The sequence below is a fragment of the Spermophilus citellus genome (genome assembly GCF_964194105.1).
Source record: "Spermophilus citellus genome assembly, chromosome: 6".
Classification (NCBI taxonomy): domain Eukaryota; kingdom Metazoa; phylum Chordata; class Mammalia; order Rodentia; family Sciuridae; genus Spermophilus; species Spermophilus citellus.
Genome location: NC_138187.1, coordinates 125,167,578 through 125,194,048, shown reverse-complemented (window position 1 = coordinate 125,194,048; position 26,471 = coordinate 125,167,578). Strand labels below are relative to the sequence as shown.

Below are 26,471 nucleotides of genomic sequence, written 5' to 3'. Positions count from 1 at the left end.
TAAATAGTAGGTTTGCAAAAGGGTCTACAGTTTCAGATGGTGGACAAAGATCTGGGGATGAGGTGTAGGATGAGATATTGAGGGGGTGGGGTGGGAGGTGAGGATATAGATTTATTAGATCTTAGGAAGCATGAAAGAGGAATATAGAGAGGTTGGTTAGTATCAGGAGAAGAGAGAGAAAGTGATTTGGGGGAGACAAGTAAGAGGGAAGACAATAGAGTATAGAAAACAAACATAAATAGTAAAAAAAATTAAAAATGTAAAAATAGGAGATAAGAGAATATACATCACAACTGTAACATACTATTCACACATCCCAGTCCTCAGTAGACTAATTCATGAAAAGTACTTGATTTCACAAATGTTGGGAATGTGACAGTGGGAGAAGAGAGAGAAAAGAGAAAAAAAAATTTTTTTTTTGTAGGAAAATACAAGGATTGTTTTTGTTGGAGATCAGTATCTTTTCTGCTTCCCTTTTCATCCAATAGGTGGGGTTGTCTGTTGTTTGCTGGTATCTCCACCCTCAGGATGGTGAAGTTTATTAGTATGGGAGGGTTGGTCTTGGGGGTGGAGTTCCTGGAGGCAGGATAAAGCACTTGCCATTCTGATGGGAGACTGCATCCCAACTGTCTTCTTTGGGGCCCACTCTTGTGATGTGGGCATTTTATCTCCTTATATGACCTGTAGACCTCACAATTCCTGGTCTCTAATTTAGTCTCAAACTGTATCTCACTCACCACCTCCCTTCCTACTTCCCAATAGGGAACCTTTCTCACCAGAGTTCTTGTGTGCTGTGCTCTGAGGGCTGTGCACCCTTCCTGCAGAGCTGTTTTGTTTTGGGCAGTTCAGGACCAGGTTTGGGAGCTATAGAGGGATGTGTAGCTGCAAACACTGTGCTGGGTTAGTGCTACTGGGCAGAGGCAGGAGTTGGGGACTATAGGTACCTTGATATTGTTTCTATGCACCAGCTGGTGTCCCAAGCTGGGAGTTGTCCCAAGCTTGGAGTTGCCCCAACTAAAGATGACAACAAAGATGGAGGCAGCTGCTTTAAGTGATGGGGTGTTGGGTGGGGTGGGGTCGAACGGTGGCATTGAGCGGCATTTTCAGAGATACAGCTCTGTGGTATGCAGTGTTGTGGCTGGTGGCTGTTTCCAGACCCTGTGCCATGTCCCCAGGTGCAGGCTACCACATGTATGGGATTATGGCAGTGGTTGCAGTGTCACAAGATGGAGGTGACTGGGGGAGCCTCATGTTGGTAGATTAGGGTCCACATAGGAGTGGCAGCCAGAAGTCTTGCACATGGGCAATGGCTGGGTGTCCAGCATGGGAGCTGCGGCCAGGATTCCTGCTTGAGTGCTGATGCCTGTGGTCCTACTCAGGCACCTGGAGGTCCTGTGTGGGTGAGTGGCCAGGAGTCCTGCACTGACACTTAGGCCTGGAGACCTGCACGAGCACAGCAGCCATGATTCCTGCACTTGAGCAGCTGTTGGATGTCCTCTAATAACTCACAGAGAAACAGTATTTCCATTACTTGAATCACAGGTCACAGAGCGACACAGAATGCAGCCCCCCTCGGGCCCGCCATCTTGGAACCTTCTCCCAAATGGTTTTTGAATACTCTGCACAAAGTTCTATAATTTAAGGCAGTAAAATTTTAGGAAATTAAAGTTTTACAAAGTAGATGATTACTTAAAAATAAATATGGTCAAGATAGGTAGATTTCAGGTAGACTTGGCAGCACACAAGTTTTCTTTTTGTTGTTATTAAATCAGGGTCTCAACTATGTTGCCTCAAACTCCTACGCTCCTGCCTCAGCCCTTGTTGGAATAAGTTTTCATACTCAAGTTTCTGGTAAATCATAAATAAACAATAATGCTATAATATCAACCCACCTTGTATGATTGGTGTCCTTATTGCCACACAATCTCCTAGTTAAATAGTAGAAGAGGTAGAATCCTATTAATAAGTAATAATAACCATATCAAATTATGTAATTAATATTTGTAGGATAATAGGTTTAAATACAGAGGGCTTATTTCCTAGGAAAAAAGGGAATAAGAATGTTTCTAATAGCAATTTAAGAGTTAAGAATCTCAAAATAACCATTGCATATAAAAAGGTATGTTTATGCCAAGAAACATTTTATTTATGTTCAGCACACACTTTTACTGAAAGTTCTAAGTAATTCTTACATTGAAAATGTGTTCATTTGGTAGGAAACTGAAGCTAAATGAATTTTCCTGAAAAACTCATGGAGACCATAAATCTAACATCTGTGCAAGCACTCTATAGTAAATTATTTCATTATGGTGGGGCATTCCATTATATAATTGACAGGCTGAAATTTGCTACAAAGTTGACAACTATTATAAGGATTTGGATGATTACAAGTGGGGTTTTTTCCCCCTTTAAAATCCATAGCACAAATAGTTGCACATGTTGGGGTCAGTCAGTGAGTGTGCTCTCAAAAAATAAAAATGAAGAGCTGGGGCTCAGTGGTAGAGCACTTGCCTCACACATATGAGGCACTGGGTTCAATCTACAGCACCACATAAACATAAATCAATAAACAGATATTGTGTCCATCTACTACTAAAAAAATTTTGTTTAATAAAATAAAAATAAAACTTTTAACTTCTCAGTGCTTATTAATGATAAAATGTAAACTTGCTTCTCCTTCAGTCTTCCTTTTTTAAGTAAATTTAGTACCTAAGCCTGACCTGGAGGTCATTCTCAATTCTCTTTCTTGCCTAACATCACCACCACATCCACATTCGGTTAGTGATAGTTTCTGCAGGTTTGCCCTCTTAAAAATTCTTCCCCCCTTCTCAGCCTACAAAGATTAAAAAATGAATCTTCAAATCAATTCCCAGCCTCCCTTGAAGCCAGGAATAGCCATCTGGCACGATTCTGGCCAGCAATTTAAAGCAAAATTCTTATCCTTTAAAAACATAATTCTGATAAAAAGATTGGGTTACATACCAAAGTTTTATTTAACTCAGGGAGGGAAACAGCAGGAAGAAAAAAATCTAAATGTTTAAATGGTAATATTAAAAACTTGGAAATTGTTGTTTTTATAATGAGTGGAAGAAAAAAAAGGAGTGCTGAGATAAGATCACTAAATTAGGTACAAAAGTGGTTCAAGTCCTGTGGGGGAGGACAAACCAGAATCTTTAAGGTTATCCTTTCTACTGAACAGGAAAAAAAAAATTATCCCCACTCATCTATTTCATTGGAGTTAGCCTCTAACTGTAGAGTTGTTTGTTATGTAAATATGTGAGCTGTGAGCATAAACCATAGGAAGTACTGTGTTAGAATTACCTTCCCTGGAGAATTAAATGACTGCTTAGCAGACTTTTTTTTTTTTTTTTTTAACACTGGAGTTGGAACCCAGGTGCACTCTACCACTAAGCTACATCCCCAGCCCTTTTTATTTTGACACAGGGTTGTCAAGGGTCTTGCTAAGTTGCTGAGGCTGGCCTCAAACTTGCAATCCTCCTGCCTTAGCTTCCGGAGTCACTGGGATTGCAGGTATGTGCCACTGTGCCTGGCTTAGCAGCTTCTTAAACAGTGCTATTGCATGACATTAATTAATTAATTAATTAATTATTTCCAAGTTTTGAATATTTTCCTCCATAATTGTAATAGTAGACACTGAACTTTACACAGAGTTAAAGCTTCTTCCCTTCTCTGCATTATTCTCTATTATTACTTCAGGGACATTTGCTGGGAATTTGAAGCTCTAGTGTTAATCTAACTTACTTTTCCAGATTTAACATGCTCTGGTCTTAACACAATGATATTTTCTATTGTCAGTATCAAGAAAAGTATAAGTAGATACAGCAAGTAATGAATCTATTCTAATCAAATCTACTTTTTGTCTGCAGAGGGGCTGAAACCAGGTGAACCTTTTGATTTCCAAACTTCAGACTTTGGTGTAAGCTAATCAAATGAGGATGCAAATTCCAGCACTGTGAAACCAACAGAAACATCAAAGAACTCAAAGAAACGAACATCTCTTGCACCAAGTCTAAACTCTCAAAACCAATCCATGTCCTCTGTAACCACACAATAAAGAGTTTGGAAATCATGTTTTATGTTTTGAAGGCCCATATGCAATACTTGGGAGCCTGAAGTCCAAGCCAGTTGTGGCAGTTGCAGAGTGCTTATTCCATATTCAAATGTTTTATAAAGAAGGAAGAGACCCACCCACAAAAATGGGGTCCTAATTAGAATAAGATATATCCTATGTTTGTATAATTTTATCAAAATGGATTCTACTATCATGTATAAGTAAGTAGAACTGATGAAACAAAATTTAAAAAAAAAAAGAAGGAAGAGAATGAGTCTGATTCTCGAATATTATGCCTAATAAAGGAATAGGAAATACTTTTGCTGCAGTCCTACACAAAGCAGAAGACTTACAGACGGCATGAAGAAGGTAAAAGCTTATCCATATACTTTTTTAGTTTTTCTTAGCAGGTTTTATGTTTCCATTTCTCAATAATATAATTTCTTTCTACAAGAATTATAGATTTGGGGGCTGGGGTTGTGGCTCAGTGGTAGAGCGCTGACCTAGCATGTGTGAGGTACTGGGTTTGATTCTCAGCACCACATATAAATAAATGAATAAAATAAAAGTCCATCAACATCTTTAATTTTTTTAAAAAAATGATTATAGATTTTTCATAATTACAAATAAAATTTGGTTTGAGAACATGATGTAATTTCCTTTACTTTAACTTTAGATACTGGTTAGGAGTTTCCAAACAAAACTTTTTAGCTCTAAAAATAATTATCGTGTTTTATAAAATAAAAATACAGAGAGAAGTTCCAGTGCAGGCTTTGTGTTGCTTCCGACACTTTTACAAATACTTGGACTTTTTCCTCCTTTAGGTTTGGGGTGAATGTGTAGCCAATGATAGTTACTTTTAAAGTAGACTCCTGTTAAAAGTGAAGGATGGAAGAGAGGGCTAAGTTTTTTTTTTAAATTAGAAATTGAGATATTATTACCTTATTATTGAGGCAAACCATTTAAAAATCTTGAGTCTCATTCTTTGCTAGATTTTAATGTTATACATATTAACATAATGTAGTATTGTTACTGATTAGAATTCCTTAAAGGAGTTTTTTTCCCCACTGATATTAATTTAAAGAAAAATTGTGATAAGATTGTACATGCTTAATTATAAATTAAGCACCTTTGATTATAGAGATAATTTGGCCAACAACTGATAGACATCATTTCTTCCTATATTGTCTTGGGCATCTAGTATTTATGTATGAAAAAAAGTTATTTCTTATGTTTGAGGTGATGACATTTCTTAACTGTACCAGCAGAGAAAACAGTTTGTTCTTCATTATTGTATTTACTGAAGAAATAAAGGCGGGCTGGGGATGTGGCTCAAGTGGTAGCATGCTTGCCTAGAATGCGTGAGGCACGTGGTTCAATTCTCAGCACTACATAAAAATAAAATAAAGATATTTTGTCTACTTAAAACTAAAAAATAAATATTTTTTAAAAAGAAAATAAATAAAGGCAACTTCCTTTACAAATGTATTGTTTTCTTTTTTCCTGGAAGATTAATTTTTATAATTATGGGATAATCGTGGTGTCTTCAAAAAGCATAATAAAATGTAGGCATTAGAATGTAGTTATTTCAAAAATTTTTCTGTTATTTATAGATAAATTAAAATAGAAGCCATACCCTCTGGAGGAGACAGTAACAGAAGCAGTATGACCAGATACAGTTGGAGTAGTGCATCACTTTCTGAATTCTTTTCTAACTCCAACCTTCTATTTACTTACTCACATAAATAGTGCTGATGGTGAATCAAACTGTGATAATGCTTTCCAGAATAAACATTAAATTTACTGAAAGAATCTTAAAAAAAAAAAACCAAGAGAGGGAGTATTTCAAAAGAGGGAAAATTAAAAAAAACATTTTAAAATATGTTTAGTAGGAAAAAAACTGGATTACAATTAAGAGACTTGAGCTCTAATACTGATTTGTTCCTATCAAGTTGTTGTCTTCCCCATTTTCTCCATGAGCAGAAGCTGTTATACAGGAAGCTGATGCCTCACCAAAATCCTTGGCTAAAGAAGGAGATAAGACAAGAAGAAAACCCTGTCTTTTAACATGTCAAGGTCATTTTATCCTTGTAATAAATACAATAAACTAACATTTAATATTCTTAACTATTTTAGTCAGCTTTTCAGTCTCTGTGACAAAAGACCTGGCAAGAACAATTTTAGATGAGAAAACGTTTATTTGTACTCATGGTTTCAGATGCCTCAGCCCATCTCCATTGCTCTGGACCCAAGGTCAGGCAGAACATCGTGGTGGCAGGGTGTGGAAGAGGAAAGCAGCCTAGGACATGACAACCAAGTAGCAGAGAGAGCTCTGCTCACCAGTGACTTACCTCCTCCAGCCACCTCCCCACCTGCCTAAAGATATTGCCAGTTAATTTATATCAGTGGATTAATATACCAAGTAGGTTAAAGCTCTCATAACCCAATCAGCTCACCTCCAAATTCTCTTGCATGATCTCACATATGAGCTTTGGGGGACATCTCATATCCAAACTATCACATTAACCCATCAAGGCCCAATCCTGTAAATATTTCAATGATACTGACACAGGTGTATTAAAATACATTGGAAACAATAATCTATAGCTTATGTAATAATTATTGTACTATAATATAATTATATAATTATGTAATATACTATATTTAAGTCCTTTTTTTGGGGGGGGGAGGGTACCAGGGATTGAACTCAGGGGCTCGAGGCACTAAGCCACATCACCAGCCCTGTTTTGTGTTTTATTTAGAGACAGGGTCTCACTGAGCTGCTAAGCACCTCACCATTGCTGAGGCTGGCTTTGAATTCACAATTCTCCTGTCTCGGCCTTCTGAGCCACTGGGATTACAGGTGTGCACCACTGCATCTGGCTATTTTTAAGTTCTTATAGGTGTTCCACATCTGGGACAGTGGGACAAAATGGGTTAATATATGAAGCCCTAAAAGCTCAATTAGAGAAAGAGTCAAAAAATTTGACTAGGCAATTCATAAGATCATGCAAATTGCTAATATGTGTCCCTTTTCATGTTCAAGAAGAAAGGGAAGAAAGGGTTCTATACAACCCATCCCCAGTCAGTCACTTCTACCTGCTGTATTCAACCTTCTCAATCTCTCCCCTATCCCCTCATATCTGCCTTATGAATAGTGTCCACTGTAGACATCCAATAATTGTCATCCTCTACAAACCTAAATCCTCAGGTTTATAAAAAACAGCCTTGATCCCATTATCTTCACCATCTTTGCAGTTGCTGTAAAATGGTATTTGCAGCATGGCTTGCAGAATTTCATCTCACCTCCAAGCTGCTCCTCAATTCCACCAAGGAAATGAGAAATATCCATCATAGATGATAGGCAGCTATGTGATACGCAACCTTGCAACCATCTGTCTGAGATCGCACGAGGCTATCATAGAAGTTCCAGAGAGTATTCATTTCTTATTGAGATGAAATCACTCAGGCATGTGTTAGATCCATATAGCTTCAGAGAGGACAGCAGAATTGTCTGAGTCTTCCAGAAAGCATCATCCAAAACCATGATTTTTATAGCTTTGGCTGTACAATGGAATTAACTGGAAAGATTTCTAAAAAACCAATGCCTGGGTTCCATCCTGAGTTTCTGACTTAGTCAGTCTAGGGTACAACCTGGATTATGTGACATTTGAAGGCTCCTAAGTGATCTAACATGCAGCCAAGCATGGGAACCACAGATCTGAAAGAGTAGGTAAATTGATCTCAAGAAAAATTTTAAAGCCAAGTCAGAATACTCCAGGAGAAGAAGGGTGAAAAGTGAAAAGTACTCTTGCATGTGTTCAATTGACTTCCTGTTATTCATTCTAAATGAAGGGAAGATCATCACAGACAACTGTAAGATCTTAGATTTGAAAGTTTCTTTATACTTTGCAAAGCATTTGATCTTATTTTAACCTCCCCACAAGCCTGGGAAGCAGACAGCTGAGCTTATCAGATAGATGAACAGTAGCTTCAAAGAGGTGAAGGTTTTGCAAAGATGTTAAGAGGGAGATTCATTTTGTTGGACTCTGATCCAGAATGTTCCACAGTCCAAAAAATTCAAACAATTTTATATGTTCAGTTAAACATTTTTTTTTCACCCTCCAAAGGGCGAAACTTTACTCATGGGTAAAGAACAGAAATATTTTATTTATTTGATTTTTCAGTGCCAGGGATGGAGTTCAAGGGTTCGTGTGCTACCAGAACAGGTGATTTTTAAGTGAACATGGAGTGGCAGAGAAAGGAAAAAAAAAAGAACCAAAGGAAGAAAAGAAAAGAAAGAAAATTTCCTCAGAAAGAAAAATGAACAGCTGCCATTCATTTCTTCTTGCATATATCTACACCTGGCCAAAAAACTGATATGCAGCAGGAGATTAGACAGGTAGAGGAACTTTCTAGTTTTCTCATCCAAGATACCATCAGCTGGAACCTTTTATGTGGCCCTTGAAGCAAGAGTATAGGCAGGGTGGAAGCTTCTGTGAGTTACCTCGGTAAGGGATTAAAGTATGCTTTAAGTTCTCTGAAAGAACTAAGATGATTTTACAACAGTAATAATTTTAATATTAAGCTATTCGGATTTCCAAAGAGTAATTTTTAGACCTTTGAGATTTCAATTGCTCTCATTCAAAGATTTGGGGGCTGGTTTGGAGGAAGCAATCTAATCTGTTTTTCCCATCCACTTCGTTGTAGCAATAGCACTCCCTTCCAGTTCACATGTTTCCCATGGGGCTGTGATCTAGCACTCCAAGTTCTCAGATAGGCATGTGATCCAGGTTGGTCATAGCACCCCACATCCAATAGTGGCAGTCATCCCAAGCAGGAACAATTAATGTGTGTGTTGTTTATAGATCAATAATCTTAGAATCTGCAAAGATAATTCCCAAATTGGGTGGTTTAACAAATAGAAGTGTATTTGTAATTCCTGTTTCATTCCATGTGGTCATTCAGGGACTCAGGTTCCTTTGATCTTGTGACTGTCCTCTCTTCCGGGGCCTTGGAGTCCTATTCATTCATCCAGAGAATGGGGAAAGAAGATAATCACATTGAGGTCATGAAACATGTGGAGCCTTTCACATCTAACCACCTTCCATCAGCCAGATTCTGTCCCATGGCCCTCCCAAGGCAAGGGGGAGTGGGAATGCCATCTATTATGAGCCCAGGAGAATAAAGAAGCAGGTTTGGTGAACAGCTGACCAGGCACTGCCTCAAGGTCTTTTTCTGGGATTAGTATCTGGGGTATTGGGAGTGCTAAACTGGGGTCACATCAGCCCAGGTACCAGCAGTTATCTTTCCTAGCTGCAGAGAGTGATGTGACCAGGCTAAAAGAAGAGTCACCCTCCATGCAAAGGAAGGCAGTACACAAGAGGAAGGAAGAGAGAGTGAGGAGGAGACAGGATGGAGATGGAGGTGGGGTGAGAGGGAAAAAGAGGAGGAAGAGAAGGAGGAGGACAAATTCCACTGTATGCACCTGGAAGTACCCATTATACATAATCTTCAGCTACTTAAGTGCAAAATTACATCTGAAGCCTCTTGTTTAAGAATTATGAAGAATTTCAAGGGAACAGCAAAAACAAACCAAGCGTGGGACCTTTCCAAGCCCTGCATGGCTGAGTAAATCACACACACATAAAGCTAAGAGTCACATATGCCCTTTCATGTTTTTACATGTGTTGCTTTTATAGGATTGGTGGCATGTTAGATTTGTTCACACCAGCGTCACCTCTAACTTGAGTAAGGTGCTGTTTTACAATATTAAGATGGCTGTGAGATAACTGGGTGATGGGAATTTTTTAACTCCAATATAATCGTATGGGGCCACTATTGTATATGTGGTCTGCACTAGTTGAACTGCCATTACCTGATGCACAAGTCTATTTCCAGAGTCATCCCACCTCTCTTTCTCCAGAGGACCTGTTGCCTGGCAGATCAAAATATTAAGCAGAAATATATTTCTTGAGGCCTACATTATATGAGGAAAATAAGGGATTTTAGCAATCTGGATTCACTTTGAGTCTACATGCATTTCAGTCATTTGACCAAAGAAGCCCTTGGGAAATTTCTCCCCAGGAAGCCCCTTCTGGAGTGATTCAGAGAACTAAAAGCTCAGCTCTGTCTTTTTTTTTTTTTTTTTTTTTTTTTGAGAGAGAGAGAGAGAAGGATCATCTTACTATTTTTTTTAAGAGAGAGAGAATTTTAATATTTATTTTTTAGTTTTCGGTGGACACAACATCTTTGTTTGTATGTGGCGCTGAGGATCAAACCTGGGCGGCACGCACGCCAGGCGAACGCGCTACCACTTGAGCCACATCCCCAGCCCTCAGCTCTGTCTTATCCAGCTGGAACATGGGCAGATAACCACTCTCCTGCTCCATCTCCTCCATGGTTCCTACATAAACAGGTGTTCAGTGTGTGTGTGTGTGTGTGTGTGTGTGTGTGTATAAAATGATTGTACAAGTCAATTCTTAAAAAGCATGTTGGCTACCTATTATGTGTCATATCAGGAGAAGTACAAACTGAAATCAGACATGGACACTGGCCTCAAAGAACTTACAATCCAATGAATGATGCAGATACTTCAGAAATGCCTCAATGTTCATCCAACACTTCCCTCTGCCTCTGCCCTGGGTGAGCTCTGTGTTGGTGACCATATGCACTCATCAGTTAAACATATTTGTAAAGTAACTACTATGTGTGTGCCCAGAAGGTAGGGACATGGGCATGAAAGACCTGGTTCCCACACTTAAGGATTCCACAAGCTATTAGAAACAGGAAAATGATGGGAGAGGAGAACAAACCAGACAACTCTGTATGATAAGTACAGTGAAGGAGGATTTGAGGGGCTGTTCTGGGAGTACATTGAATATATCATGTTGGAAGGTACTGCAGCATGCAGAGGGAACCCTGGCTTCCAATTCTAGGCAGGCTACTTACATGTAACCTGAGACTCGACTCAATGTACTTACTTCAACTCCTGGTCAAGATCAAATGAGATAATATGGGTTAAAACTCTTAGTGAACTGTTAAGGACCATTCAAATGTTAGTCAAGGAATTTCTTTTTGACCTTGCCCTCTTTATCCATAGCAACATTATAGGGCTGGCTTATTTGATTAGAAGATGTATTTCTCTATATTTAATTTTTAAATTTTTTAAAATTTAATTTTTATTTTTTGCATTACAATTCTTAATACATCTTTTACCACAATTTATCATGTCTCTGATTGTATATAAGGTATGTTGACATCAAATTCACATCTTCATACATGTATTTTGTATAATGATGAGGGTCTTCTTTCACCTTCCAGAAGGGGAATCCCTTCTCCCTCCCTTTCCCTCCCACCCCTATAGAAGATGTATTTCTCCCATTCCTTTTTTAGCATTTTCAGCAGTTTCTTTGCCTGGTGGTTTTATTTGGTTTCTGTTAAGGAGAAGCTAAATTAACCTCAACTATATCCACTTTGGCCCTGGGTTCTGGAGCCTGGACACTTAGTGAGAGCCTAGCAGAGGCCCCTGGCTCTGATCAGGAGCCAGAGGAGGCTCTAAGCAGATAGTGCAGCACTGAGCTCACACTGAGAACAGCTTGCTCCTAGAATGTCATTCTCCCCGCAGGGAATTCCAGCCGGCGGGGTCGGATGTTGCATTTGTTCCAGCAAGGGGTTGCCTCTCATGCATTACACTAAACGTGCCAGAAAATTTTTCGACCTCTGTTGACTTGAGAATACCTTTCTCAGTGATATAAAAATTCTTGGGCATCTAAAGAGACTTTTAAAAACTCATTCTTAGTTTTGCCTTAAATATAATAAAGAAATGATTTTATTTATTTTTTTTTAATTTTAGATGAGCTCCCGACTGGATATTATAATACTAATTATAATACTAATTTAATACAATACATAATACTATTCCAAAAAGAGAAACAGATGTTGGTATCTGCTTTTGACAAATGAGTCAAGCTATTAAATTAATTTGAAATAATTGTCAAAAATGAATTGTTGATGAATAAATTTTGAGGCTACATTGTGTTTGGAGGGTTCCATAGGAACATCAGAACACAGACTGAAATTTACATGATGAATGATGCCATCAAAAATAGACACAACTGGGGCTGTGGTAGACTGCTTGCACATGTGAGGCTCTGGGTTCAATCCTCAGTACACATTAAATAAATAAATAAAATAAAGATATTGTGTTCATCTACAACTTAAAAAAATTTTTTTTAAATAGACATAACTGTCGGGAGTGATGGCACATGCCTATAATTCCAGTGATTCAGGAGCCTGAGGCAGGAGGATTGCGAGTTCAAAGCCACCCTCAGCAACAGTGAGGCTCTGAGCAACTCAGTGAGACCCTGTCTCTAAATAAAATACAAAAATAGGGCTGGGGATGTGGCTCAGTCTTTGAGTGTCCCTGAGTTCAACCTCTGGTACCCACCCCCCAAAAATATATGACATAACCTTTTTTTATTACCTACCTTTGTGAATTCTTGATGTTTCCCTTGAATTGTTCTGATACATTTTAGTGTTTTGTTTCTAAATGGTAAGAAAAGGGGAAAGGCTTTTTGTTCACTATTTGCAGGCATGTCTCAGAAAATAAAGCATATGGATGTGGCAAGTGTTTTCATCAAATGAAAAGTCACATTCCATATACTGTCACTACCACTTGCAGAATTATGATCGTTTGGAAGAGGTAATTAACTTACTGTACATCAACATGGATGTTCCACAGGCCCTCTGGCCTACCATGGAAATAAACAGCACTATATGACCAAGTATAAAACAATGTGCAACTTTCTTGTCAACGTGTGGGGCTTGATCAGATCCTCATTCAAAGACATAAACCGCAAGAATCGGGTGTTGGGAATAATTATGGAAATTTGAAGATGGATTGGGTACTAGATAATATTAAGGAATTAATATTAATTTGATTAGAAATTATAGCAGTATTGTGGTTAGAAAGAAAAATTTCTTATTCCTTTGGGGTGCATTCTGATGTGTTCAGGAAAGAAATGTCATATGTCTGGGATTTATATTAAAATACCTCACAAAAATTTGATAATCGATAAAATCAAATATGGCAAAATACTAAGAACTATTAAACTTTGGTAATGGATGTATATGGGCTCCTAAAATTTTTCTCTCTGCTATTTTGTTAATTTGAAAATTTCCATAACAAGTCAAAAACACCACAAAGTCAAATAAATGATAGTCATATGTGGTCTAATCCTCACGACGTCCCCTCTAGGGGCTGCTGGTATTGAGTGGAGTGCTAAAGCACGTCACACAAAGTCCCAAGCATGCCCCACCCTTCCCCTCTAGCTACTGCCCATCACTCATCTGACAGTCATAAGAAGACTCCCACACTCTTTTGTCCTTTTATTCATTGCTCCTGAGTTTTTAAAAATAAAAGTAGAAACAGATATCATTAGTCTCTTTAACAAACTGAATGTACAGGAACAACCTTCTGACCCTGGTGAGTTTGAGTGTCACTGTTGAATCAGCTGCAGCAGAACATTAGTCATTGGGGAAGCTGGTGGGCTCTGTCACAAGTGAGATGATTGGCAGAGAAGGTTTTAACTGGTAGTCAGTCACTTAAACTTTGTTTTAAAAGGACACCATGTCGAAAGCCTCAGGTCTTCCTTTTCTCTGGGGAGAACAAGTATGTGTAAGGTGATTGAGAAGAAAGAAAAGAGTAGATGTTCTCTAAGCCAGCCTCTTGAACCTCCTTCCAGGTGAACCATGACCATCCATTCCTCTAATGAAAACATGCTGATCCTAGTCAGGGCACCCAGAAAGCTCATGGCTTGTAGGCTTTGTTTTTGCTCTCCCTCAACACTGTCACTCCTTCCAATTGGGTGGCTGCTTACCAAGAGTCTCTTCTGTTTGTTCCAAAAACTTGTTGATGCCAGTTGTTCTTATTGATATAATTACAGTACACACAAAGCAATCAGCTGGAGTGTGGAACTCCCATCACTCAACCCATACATGTCACAGAGAAGTGAACATAGCTTGGACCTACATCCAAAGTTTGGCAATTGAATGAACTTTCTAATGTCTTCCAATCAAATACATGTTTATTTTAAGGTGTATATTTTCTTTAAGTGATTCTCAGCTTCTCCCAATTGTTCAATAAGCCAATCAGCTTCTTCATCTTTATAGCACTGAATGAGAGGGTTCCACCATCCAATGATTTTCTGTTCAGATTTGAGTGAAAATCCAAAACCTGATCATTTAAAAAAGATTTTTTTTTTTTTTTTTTTTGAGGCTGAGGCAGGAAGAGCACTGGGCCTATGAGTTCAAGACCAGCCTGGGTAAAGTGGCTGTCTCCAAAATAAAAGGAAGGGGGATGAATTTCCACTGAGCTTGGTCAGGAAATATATGAATTCACTCCCTATTGTTTCACTTCCTTTTGGCATTTTATTTAGATTATTAATAAGATCCACTTGCATTTTCTGAGCATGCACTGGTAGTTAGGGACACTTTTCCCCAACACAGGGGAGGTATTGATCAGACCACAGAAATGGAGATGCACCCCCCTAGGACGTCCCATTATAGCCCAGAATTCAGGGACTCAGGGGCAGGGACTTCAGGAACAATCTGTCTGCCTGTATGGACCTGGCTGCGCTTTAAGACAGAAGAAGCTGTCCCAGTCTGAGTTCTAGCTTCCTCACTCACTAGCTGACAAGAGTGGATGCAGTGGTATGTTGCATCTGCCGGCTCTGCCCGCCCACGAGGCTGTGACCCACCCCCGAGGGATGAGATCAGGAACAGAGAATGGACACTATTCCATAAATCGCTTATCATTACCAAGGAAGGGAATGAAGGATATTCCTAAATTTGGGGTGATATCTTGCAAAAAAAAAAAAAAAAGATAGGGCAACTCATTATAGGAGATGGAGATGGGACTTGGGTCTCTTTTAGACCTTGAGACTCTGCGGGGGCGGGGGCGGGGGTGGGGCCGCCTGCCACGGCAGCTTCACGCCCTGACTCATCCTGACTTGGTCCCAAGGTCAGAAAAGGGTGAAATGGGGAGAGGTCGACCCATTTTACAGTAGCATCTTGGGATAGGGCCGCCTCTGATCTCTTCATCAGGGTTTGGGGGAGAGGTTCCAGGACCCGCGACCAGGTCACCGGCCTATCATGCCCTCCTGCAGGTGTCTCGGCTTTGAACAGGGGCGTGGCCGAGGTCAGTTGGCCTTGGGTGCCCGAAACTCAGGCATGCTCCAGGTGCGGGACGGCCGCGGCGCGTCGCGCTCCACGTCCTCCGAGATGGTCCGGATGTCGCTGGCGAAGGGCGAGATGCGCGCGCGGCTCTTGAATGTGCCCAGGCTGCCCCGGGGTCGCAGGCTCCACTGGCGCGTCAGCTTGTGGGCCTCCTCCTCCTGCTTCATCCTCTCCAGGACCTCCTGCAGCACCGAGCGGAAGAGGCCGGACACCTCCTGCACTTCGGGCTCCTGCTCCGCCAGCAGCTGTCGGAACCTGGACAAAAGAGGGGGCGCCTTGGGACCCTTGCGGGGTGGCACATGGCGGGCCTCTAACCCTGAGGAGCCGCCCTGTGGTCAATTCCCCTTTAGTCCATTTCACCTGCAACTGAAATCAAACATCAATCACCCCGCCTCCCTATTTCCCCAGCCCATCCTGAGTTCAAACCCCAGTTCTGCCACTCCTGGCCTCCATGAGCCTCTGCATCCTCATCTGTAAACGGGGTGTAGGGGGCTTTCCTACCTACCAGAGAGGTTTCATGCGCCCAAGTATGTAAAGATCCCGACACTAACCTAAAGTGGTCAATGCCCAAGTATTCTGGGGAGCCCACTGCCGTGGCAATTTTGCTGTATAAGACTTTCTGCCTTAACCCTCTCCCTTTCCTTCTCCACACACTACCCTATGTGATCTCTGAAGTGGGTATCTGATTATGTCACTGCTTGTGTAGGGCTCCTCCTGCTACTTCCCCGAGATGACCCTGCATTACAGCCAGGAAGGATCCTATGAGGTTCCCACAGGCCTGGGTTGCACCTGGGTCCCTGGGTGTTTTCCCAAGCTGTTTCCGTTTCTTAGAAAGTCTTTGTTTAGCGCTCAAGAATCAATGTTAGTGAGTCCATTGAATACCTGGTTTCCTCCCCCATATTGAGAGTCAGGACTTTGCAAACTTCTTAGCAATGATGTGAGATGGGAAATGTATCAGGACAGTCATTATCTCATTACCTTGTGAGTGTTCTCAGTCTTTCCTTCACTTAGGAGGCTTGATTTGCAACTCAGTCCCCCCATCAGCATCCCACCCCTGTCCCCAGGTGCTTCTGGAGTAGGTCTACTTGGGGAGTTTCCATGGCACAAAATCAGAAAAATGGGAAGAGTGGGTAGGGTTCTCAGTCTGGTTAAAAGTAAAAAGACTATAAAAGGAGCCAGAATAGGGCTGGAGAAGGCATTCTAAAAAGGAATTTTAAATGGAAACGTGTACCATAGATGCTTACACTGGTTAAAGAGATGGGTAAAGGGAGATTTGAGTAGTCAGGGGAATTTTAAAATGTTTTATTGTTGTTTTGTATTCCTTTACAAAGAGAAATACAGATAAAAGAAATTGAGTTATTTTGAAATTATTTTTGGCTGTTGGACTGACTACATGCTTCTTTGACTTCACCAATCTGAGACAGGACCCCGTGGGTCACCACTTCAGGAAGGTTACATTTATATTCAGGAATATTGTTGTATCCAAGCTGTAAATGTTCAGTGCCCCAGGGCTCCGAACCCTTCACACACACTCACAGTCACCTTCACACCTTAGGCAGACTGGTGTGAAATAGGATGATGAAGACACTAATTTTGGAGATTGTCTGGGAAAACTCCTCTAAGAAAGTAATAATGATCATAAAATGATGAAGGAGGAGAAGCCAGCTGTTGAAATCCAGGATACTAATAATCTTGGCAGGAAGAACAGAGAGTCCTCATCCACCAAAACTCATATGCCCCCAAGAGCTGCCTCTGCCTTTCACTGAAGCCCATGCCCCAACCTGCTGCTCCATGCTGTCTCTCAGCTTCCTCTTCCTGCCTTGCTCCTTCTGACAGATTAACCGTGTCATCCAGGAACCCTGGGTCTAGTCCTGGTGGCCTCAGGGCCCTGCCTGGAGCTGCAGCCCAATAGCTGGTCCCTGTCCCTATGCCATGGATTACCTGAGGATGGCAGGCCCACAGTAGGATGGGTGGATCTTGGCACAGACATCCTCCAGTTGCAGCCGCTCCCCTGGGCTGAGGTCATAGGTAGACCGGGGCGTGCTGGCCAGCCAGCTGTAGTCCACACCGGTGCAGATCTTCCTGACCGAGTTGCTCCGCTCCCGCTGCTGCCTCTCAGCCTCTCGCATCTGCCCCACCAGCTCCATCATGAGCGTCTCCAGCACCATCTCAGCAGGGCTCCTGGATGACAGCCGGGGTGGGGGCTCATTCCACCGGAACCACGGGATGAGAGACATGGCCCCTCCAGGCCCTGCTGAAACAGAATGGGAGTGTGTCTTCCTTGGAGAATCCAGGAGACCAAGGGGTAGGGAGGAGAACTGAGCCTACCCCTCCCAGTTGAGCACACTTGCGTAGCTGGCTTAACCTCTGTGACACTCATTTCTAATTCTGTAAGACATGACAGGGCTGTGGTGAGAAGTGGTTGTGAATAAATGTGATATACTGTAAGCACCACATAGAAGTAATATACTCACTCATGGTTATAAGGATTCTTAAAAAGCATTCTGGGGGCTGGGGTTAGAGCTCAGTTGGTAGAGTGCTTACCTTGCAGGCATAAGGCCCTGGGTTCAATCCCCAGCACCAAAAAAAAAAAAAAAAAAAAAGAAAAAGAAAAAGAAAAGAAATAAAGAAAAAAATGATTGGGCCCAGAGAAACTGCTTCCTGAATCCCCACAGCTCCAAGCAGGAAACACACTGTACCTGGCTGAACACAATTTTATCCCTCTGATGGAAAGGGGGAAATGCATAAATACACAAGCACACACACATTTAGAACAGATGCTTATGTCCTGTGCCAACCAAACAGGAAAACACCGTTTCCAAATGCCTCCAGCCTAGTGTTTGGACACTTAGAACTGTATAGGGTTGACATTATCCTGATAAAACCTGGCTTACCCACTATGTTCATTCATTCATTCATTCAGCAAACATTCATTAAGTCCTATGGACCCATCTGTGGGGGATACAACATGAAAGCGCAGAGGGACTCTGCTCTCCAGGGGATACAAGACTTGATGAATATAAACGACAACATCAATGAAACGAGATACCTGTGATTGGCAAAGCAGAGTCAGTATTGATGGGGGAGGGGTAGTTCTAAGTGATGAGAACAGTCAGGCAAGTCTTGTTATGGACAAGAGCCACCAGAAGGTGAGTGCCGGCTTCAGACAAGTGGGCTGAAGGCGGCCCAAGTGGAGGATCCAGCCACGGTACAAGGACTAGCTGGGCAGGGCATCAGAAATAACATCAGGGAACCTAATTTATCATCATACTCTCACAGGCCCTGCTCAGTGTAGATTTTGTGAAGGACAGATCAACTAGATAGATGGATAAATAAATTAAGTAATAAGTGAATGAACTGCTATGTCTGTCTCGCACCATTGTCCGTCAGAAGCGGGTCGTGTCTCTGACCACAAAGAAGGGACGTGCCATCCTGAGCCAAAGTCTAAAGCTGGTCTTCAGGGTGCTTCACCTCCCCTGTCTACATCCTCCTCCCTCCATGCATGACCCATCCTCCTCCTGCCCAGACCTTCCAGATGCAGAGAAAAAAGATTTGAGGAACTCAGTCTTGACAGCGTGGTCATGAGAGCTGTCGTCTCTCTCTCTCTTGCTTTCAAGGGTCTAAACTTAGAATCACACTAAGTAAATACTTTCAATTCTTGAACAAATGCCACCTTAGCTCTTAGCTTACACTTTGCTTCCTTCAGGAGAGTTCCCTGCGTCCTGTGACTCAGAGCTAGTACCTGTTGTCTCTGCTGCCAGGCTGCTCTGTGCTGAGCCATCAGTGCTCAGTCACAGCACTCTGTGACTGCCTGTGGGCCCTGGTCCCTCTGCAGACTGAGCAAGAAAACCTGTCTGTGCATCATGCTACTAACACCCAGCACAGGGGCTGGCCCACAATAAGTACCTCACGAACATATATAAATATGAAATTATTATAAATAGATGGTCTTATTTCTCCAATAATCTATTATACAAAAACTTTGCATAATTATGTGGTTTTGTGTGTGTGTGTGTGTGTGTGTGTGTGTGTGTTAGTTTTCAGTCGCTATGACAAAATGCCTAAGAAAATCATCTTAAAGGAGGAAATATTTCTTTTGGCTCCGAGTTTAGAGGTTTTAGTCTTCAGGTCACCTGGCTCCGTTGTTTCTGGGCAACAGATGTTTTGAGGCAAAACATCACAGTGGAAGGGTGTGGTAGAACGAAGTTGTTTACCTCATGGCAGCCAGGAAACCGAGAGAGTGAGAGGAAGAGTCTGGAGACAAGATATACCCTTCAAAAGCACACTCCCAGGGGAACCTACTTCCTCAAACTAGGTACTAAAGTTTCTGCAACCTCCTAAAAGCCCCACTGGCTGGGGACCAAGTCCTCAACACAGCAGCCCTTGGAGGAACATTCCAGATCCAAACATAACAACTATCCAAACTATAACATGTATGTGCACGCACACACATGCATGTGAGCACATGTGTGTTCAAGCGTGTTACACAGCTGGATTACAAATCTACCTGCGGGGGGGGGGGGTTCTTCCCTCCACCAAATTTCTCGCCATTCCTAAAGCCCACTTTTGAGGAACTTATCTTTGGGTCACAAACTGCCCTCCTTAGGGGCCTGGCTTTCTTCTAAGTGTAGCTTTGCATTTGAGATGAAAGGAGGCAGCAAGAGAGTGGCATGGTAACAGAGGGTCTTTCTGGGGCTGAGAGAAATGTGGGTGAAGGAAGGAGAGTAACCAAAGACAACATTTGCCTCCATTACGAATTGATCCCAGAACACCACACCAAGGCCACTGAAGGCCTGGTCAGTGCAGTGGGGGCTGAGCAAGGCACCCACCTGACAACTCTGCAAGGGGGATCCAAATGGAGGCTCACCTACCATCATCGCATGTCCATAGATATATTTTTACATAATATGTAAGTATGTGTATATTTGTAAATAATGTTATATGGAGTTATAGATATTTATTAGATTTATATCATTGAATTATTGTAAATAAATAGATGATATGATTATTTCTCCAATAATTATATAATTATTCTATATCCCACAAATGCATATTTATTTAGATCATAAAATTGTATGTATATATGTGGTCTACATTTAATTCTAAATACTATTAAGTTAACAAAGTATTAAATAAGACATGTTCTGCTTCCTTCTTTGCCAAATTTACCTTCTGCTTGGCCTTCCCAGAATTCATGGCTCCTGGCCTGCAGCCTGCCCTTCTTCTCTCCCCCTCCTGGCTCCCTCCTACACCAAGAAGGGACCTCGCAGACATGCACGGGGACACCCCAGCTTTCACACTGAAGCCCTATCCTCATCCTCATGAATAGCAGCTTTTTGCCACCCTCAGCCTGGGCTCTTCAAACCAAGAGTCATCACTCTTGGGGGATTGAGAGGGCAGAAGGTGCCTGCACAGTGGCTTCTTCTGTGGGAAAGCAGGTGGCAGCTGTCTGGTGAGGAATTCAAGATCTCAGTCTCTCATCCCTGATATGGGGGTGAAGTGACCCTAGGATTGGCCTATCTTTTGAACCCCCAGACTCCAGAAGAAAGCCAGAGTAGAGCCTGAAGTGCAGCCTCATGGGGGTCCCTATTCCTTAGTGACGAGAGTTGGTCTCTAAAGGGGAATGAAGAGAATGGAGTAGGAAACACAGTAGAATGAATCGGACATCACTTTCCTCTGTTCATATATGAATACGTGACCAGTGTAACTCCACATCATGTGCAACCACAAGAATGGGAAGTTACACTCCATGTATGTTTGATAGGTCAAAATGCGCTCTACTATCATGTATAACTAAAAAGAACAAATAAAAAGAGTTGGTCTCTAGAGGCAGGTAATTTGACGGAGGGCAGGGTCTGGTGGGGTGGGCCCAACAGAGATCTGTGGGTTCTGAGCTTCTCAGGCCCAGTGGTGGGGGATCTCACCACTGGGAAGGGGAGGAGAGTTTTCTGCATTGTCTCCTCCCCACCCCCCACACTTTCCAACTCCAGCCACAGCAGAGGCTTTACTGAGACAGGAGCTATTTCTGTCCTGGTGCCAGCTGCTCCCACAGGAGGTTCTCAGGCAGGTCTGATTAAGTTCTTATGGGCAAAGCAGGGAGGGAGAGACAAGGGGAGGGAGAGAGGGAGGAAGACACGGAGCAGGGACACAGTCAGATTCCAGAGATGGCTGCTTCTTCCCAGCCCTCCTAGGACCTGATCTACAGCTGAGACTGATTCCAGGGTGAGTGTAGTCTGTGAACAGCAAGAGTGACCTGTCCTGGACTTTGCACAATTTGGGTTTTTCCCCTCCCTTGCTCTGGATGAACCACTATGGAATAGCCAGACTCTTCCATGTGAGCTTCAAGGGCCCCTCACTCTCAGAACTTTCCTGTGAGGAAAGCCAGCTTCCCCTCAGCCAATGGTATTTAGAGAGTCTGCCTCAAACGTATGCACATTGACTCCCTTTAAAATATTGGGGGCAACTTGAACATGAATTGGATGCTGGGGGATGATTGTTAAATTTTCTGAAGTATAAAAATGGTATTCAGGTTTAGGGTAAAGCCAGGATGCAATGCCAGAGTTCGTGGGTGTCCACAATATTCTACATTCAAGTCATTCAGACAGTGCGACGTATATGTACACTCACATAGAAATAGGGAAATTATGGCAAGATATCAACAATTGTCTTGTGGAGGTTTTGTGGGCTCTTATTGTGCTAGTCTTCCAACCCTTGCACATATTCAAAATTTAAACATTGGAAAAATATCTAGCTCAACACAGACTTTTTGCAGTCACCTTTCCCTCTAATTCCATCTGGTGGGCTTGCTTCCTCTCAGCACCTCTGTCCCCAACTATGTTCATTCATTTGTGTTGCTGGGTGTCTTTCTCCAAGAGGTCCTGGTCATCAAGACAATGGGCAGTGGGTGTGCTGGGCAGGCTTGGGGTATGGAGATAGAAACCTAGTAACACAAGGCCTGAGTTTTCTACACTTTGGCCTCAGCAACCTAGGGCCAGTGTGTGTGTACTGTCCCTGTCCCTGTCCCTGTGCTGGGTGCTGGGCTCCCGGGGAGTGTGCATTCAAGAGAAAGAGGAAAACAAGCAGACCAGTGACTGCAATGCCCCTGGAGGGGATGACATTCACATACCCCGGGACATTTCTGGGCTTCAGCAGTTCCACGGGCCGACCCCAAAGCTCCTGCTGAGCACTAATGTATGATTTTGTTCAAGTTCATTACCTCGCTAGGCCTTGGTTTCCTCATTTATAAAATGGGGTTAATACAGCTGTGTGTCTACTCATCAGAGTGCCTGTGAGACACAAAGGATAGTGTACAAAAAGATTTGCAAAGTGTAATCCTGTTCAGTGACCAGGCTCTGTCATCTTTAGGACACAGCCAGGTAGATTCATGGCTAAGGAATTCAGAGAGCCTGGAGAGAGGTCAGGAAGGCATGCTGCCTTTGTCCTGGCCTCACGGCTGCAGAGAGCAGAAAGAATGCTGGCCCACTCTAACAATGACACCAGGGGAGAGGAGGAGAAATGAAAGGCAGCCAGGGACTGAGGGTTAAGGCACCTCCAAGCTTTGTGGTCCCCTGTGAAAACCGTGGGGCTGTGTCTCCCTCCTCCATCTGGGAACTAAGCCAGGGATAGGATTGCTACCAACCCTTGATGGCTGTCTTGCCTTCCCTCTCCCCAGGTTCCTTTTCCCGAGGCTGGGGCTTAGGGTCAGTCCCTTCCCCAGCCTTCTTCCTGCTCATTACCTTTACTCCCTTTGACCTCAGACTCATGCTTGGTGGCCTGCCTGTACCCCTACCCTGCCTTTGGTCCAATGCCAGTCCAGGTGAAACAGGCTGGTGGTGGAGAGACCATGAAGGCTTTAGAAGACCTGAGTTCAGCTCCTATGCCTTTGCCCTCCCTGGCATACCCTACCTGTGTCCATGTCACCTTCATGGCTCTGAAAAAGAGAAAACAAGGGTACCTACTTCGAGTTACTGTGAGATCAGTCAGGTAACGTCTGCATAAGTGCTTTCTTAACTAACCAGAAGCTGGTCCACCCAAATCTGTGGTCATCATTGTTGCTTAGTGCAGGGATTCTTACTCTGGGGTCCTGGGAGAATTCAGAGATTATAAACTTGGATGTGGCCAAAAAAAAAAAAAAATCTTTACTTCCACTAACCTTTAACTAAAATACTAAAATATAGTATTTGCTTCAGTTATGAATGAGGACCACAGATCATAGTAGTATCAATGGCACCTGTGATTTTATCTCTAGCCAAGATCACAGCTATGTTCCTGGATCTTTAAAGTTGTTATTCATGAACTAGCGATTTTTGCTAGTTGAAGTCATGGTATTTATTAGATCTGCCACTAGGTTGTTTTTTGTTTGTTTGTTTGTTTGTTTTTTTTTTTTTTTTTTTTTTTTTTGGTACCAGGGATTGAACCAAGGGGCCACTTAGCCTCTGAGCCGCATTCCCAGCCCTTTTTCATTTTTATTTGAGACAGGGTCTCACTAAGTTGCTCAGGGCCTTGCTAACTTTCTGAGGCTGGCTGTTTACTTGCAAGCCTCCTGTGTCAGCCTCCCAGGTTCCTAGGATTACAGGCATGTGCCACTGTGCTTGGTCTAGATTTTATTAGTTTACATGCTGATAGAGAAGCACACATATCAACACATCACATCTGTTAAGTAGCTGCACTTTGATAGAGCCAGTTTCCTTTGCAAACCAATGGATTTCACTGAATTTACTTAGAAACATTTTTTCTGAGAATGTGTTCCCAGGCTTTGCTGACGAGCCAAAGGGTCCCAGATACAAAGAGGGTGCAAGCTTGACCCCAACCCTGACTCTAACTTCTCCAGGTCTGTCTTCTGTCCTGGCATGGCAGAAAACTCTGGGCAGGAGGATAACCAGTTCAAAGTCAGCCTCAGCAACTTAATGAGGCCCTAAGTAACTTACAGCCCCTTTCTCAAATTAAAAAATTAAAAGAGCTGGGGATGTGGCTCAGTGTTCAGGTGTTCCTGGGTTCAATCCCTGGTGCAAAGAGAAAGGGAGGGGGAGGGAAATGGAGAGGTAAGAGGAGAGGGAGGGGGAGGGGAGAGGGAGAAGGAGGAAGGAGACCCAAAGCTCTAGTAAAGGAGCCTTTGTTGACCCAGAGCAGTACAAGCCTTGCATATCCCACCTCTGCCCCTAGGTGTCGCTCTCTCACAGCCTTTCTCTTGGGTTCTCTGCTCTCGCTCCTGCCTTTCCCCTTTAGTACACCTTCCAATCCGTTGTACTCTCTCTTAGCCTTCCCTTAAGCCTATTTCTGAATATCCCTGAGGATAATGACTTTTCCATCGCTCACTGGGAGACAGGACTACCAGCTGCCACTCGTTAGAGACGCCAGAAAAACCTGCCTCAAGGGCAAGAGTCGTCTCTGGTTCCAGGTAGTTAGCAGCTGAGGGGGACCAGAGATGCTCAGTGACAAGAACAATGTTCCAGCAAAGCTCTGACCCCCTGATGGAGTGGGGAGAGTGTTCCAAGGCCCTGCACCAGTGTCCAGCCAACCATTGAAAGGTGTGCAGTCCTTGACCCAGGAATGCTGATTTCTCAGTCCAAAAAGAACCACAGCCCAGGGGCCAAGTCCTGGGTTTCCCTCTGAGATTGGGCTCTAACAGCTGAGCTTCTGCAAGCCAGGACACAGGACTGCCCCTGGTGACTCACTGAGCAGGCAGGCTGGCTGTGCTGAAGCTGGACCCTGGGTCTGGGCAGAGGCCCTGCAGTAGGTGCAGAGAGTGAGTACTCCTCTTTCTGGCTAATCTTCCTCCCAGGCCTGTCTTTGTCCAAGCTCAAGGACAACTTCATAGACTGCAAATTAAATTTATGTATCTTGGGTATCATGCAAAAAAGAACCACCAAGTAGGTCTACTCAGCCTGATTTGTGGATCCTCTGCCCACCTGACAAGGACTTGCTCATCAATCAAGATCCATCTTAAGGTTCAACACCTCCCTGCAGCCTGCCCCTGACTGCCTCCACTTAGGTGGCAGGGATCTCAGTATTCACTGGTGTTGGGCATGGTGCCTATCATGGCTCCATCTATAACACACATGGTTCTCCCTGTTTTGGACTGTAGTTTCTCTTCTTCACCCAGCTATGACCTCTGCAAGGGCAAAAGCTGTGTTGAATAGGCTGTACTTGATACGTAGTTCCTGAATTAACGAGTAGCAGTCTGTCCTTGTGCAGAGGCAGAGGTACAACCAAGGGCAGGGGGCAACTGACCACAGTTGGAAGGGACTGATCCCCAAGAAACTAGCCTAATCCCAGTGCCACAGCCAGACTTTCCTTTCAAGCCCAAACACCAGCCTGGAGCCCCACCCTGTACTGACCTGTCCAGGCCCACACTCTTGGGAGTCTTATTGCGGGTTCACAGGCCGCTCCACGGTCAAGGGGACTAAGGCTCACACATCACCCACACATCTTGGTTGTTGCTGAATCCCTTGATCTGACTCGGAACCTTGAAATTACAGTTGCTAAATTCATGGTTCTCAGACTGATGAGAGGATCTCTGATGTGGGTCTCATCTCCTCTTCCTTTTCCTCTCCACAAAAGCAGAAGAGAGAATACTAGAACTGGCTTCTCCCAGAGAGGCTTTCTGATTCCAGAACAGACAAAATTTTTGACTTCTTTTGAGTTTATAAAGCAATGACCAGACCATGGACCAAGGATACTGCACCAGTCCACTCATTTCCTAGAACCTATGGGGACTGAAGGGGCTTACCTGTGGCCATCTGGGCCCAGGTGCAGCCTGCTCTTTGGCTCCCGGCCTGCCACCCCCATGAGGCTGAGCAGCCCAGCCTAGGCTTTCACTCCTAAGGCTGTGGCTGTTCTGGGGTGTGAGTGGGGAAGCCGCTGCCTCCTGGGGGAACTCCCTCTTACCAAGTTTCCTGAGGTTCTGTCGAAGTACAGGTTCTCAGCAGGGATCCTGCTTTCTGCTTCCAAGTCTGGGAGAAGAGAGTCTGGATCTTTTCAGGGAAAACCAGAAAGTCGGTCAGCCGAGGGTGGCGGTGGCAGGCAGGGGCGGGCAGCGTGGACTACATCTTTCCTGGCTCCCCCCCCCTCTGATCCTCTTGTGCTGCTGGCCGCCTCCTTGTGCTTTTTGCTCTTTGTACCCCGTAGAAGTTTTTCTAGAGAAAACAGTACTGCCTGGAGG

At 43.2% G+C, this 26,471-nt stretch overlaps 1 protein-coding gene across 1 annotated transcript; it reads right to left on the bottom strand.

The window, feature by feature from the left end:
* Positions 1-15,273: 15,273 nt before the first annotated feature.
* Positions 15,274-26,247, bottom strand: RD3 (RD3 regulator of GUCY2D; the record flags this gene model as incomplete). Its single annotated transcript, XM_081298212.1, has 3 exons — positions 26,198-26,247; positions 17,252-17,564; positions 15,274-15,565 (listed from the first exon to the last, which is right to left on the bottom strand). The coding sequence occupies exons 2-3, from the start codon at positions 17,545-17,547 to the stop codon at positions 15,274-15,276; spliced, it is 588 nt and encodes a 195-aa protein (XP_081154338.1). The 5' UTR covers positions 17,548-17,564; positions 26,198-26,247.
* Between the last annotated feature and the right edge of the window lie 224 nt (positions 26,248-26,471).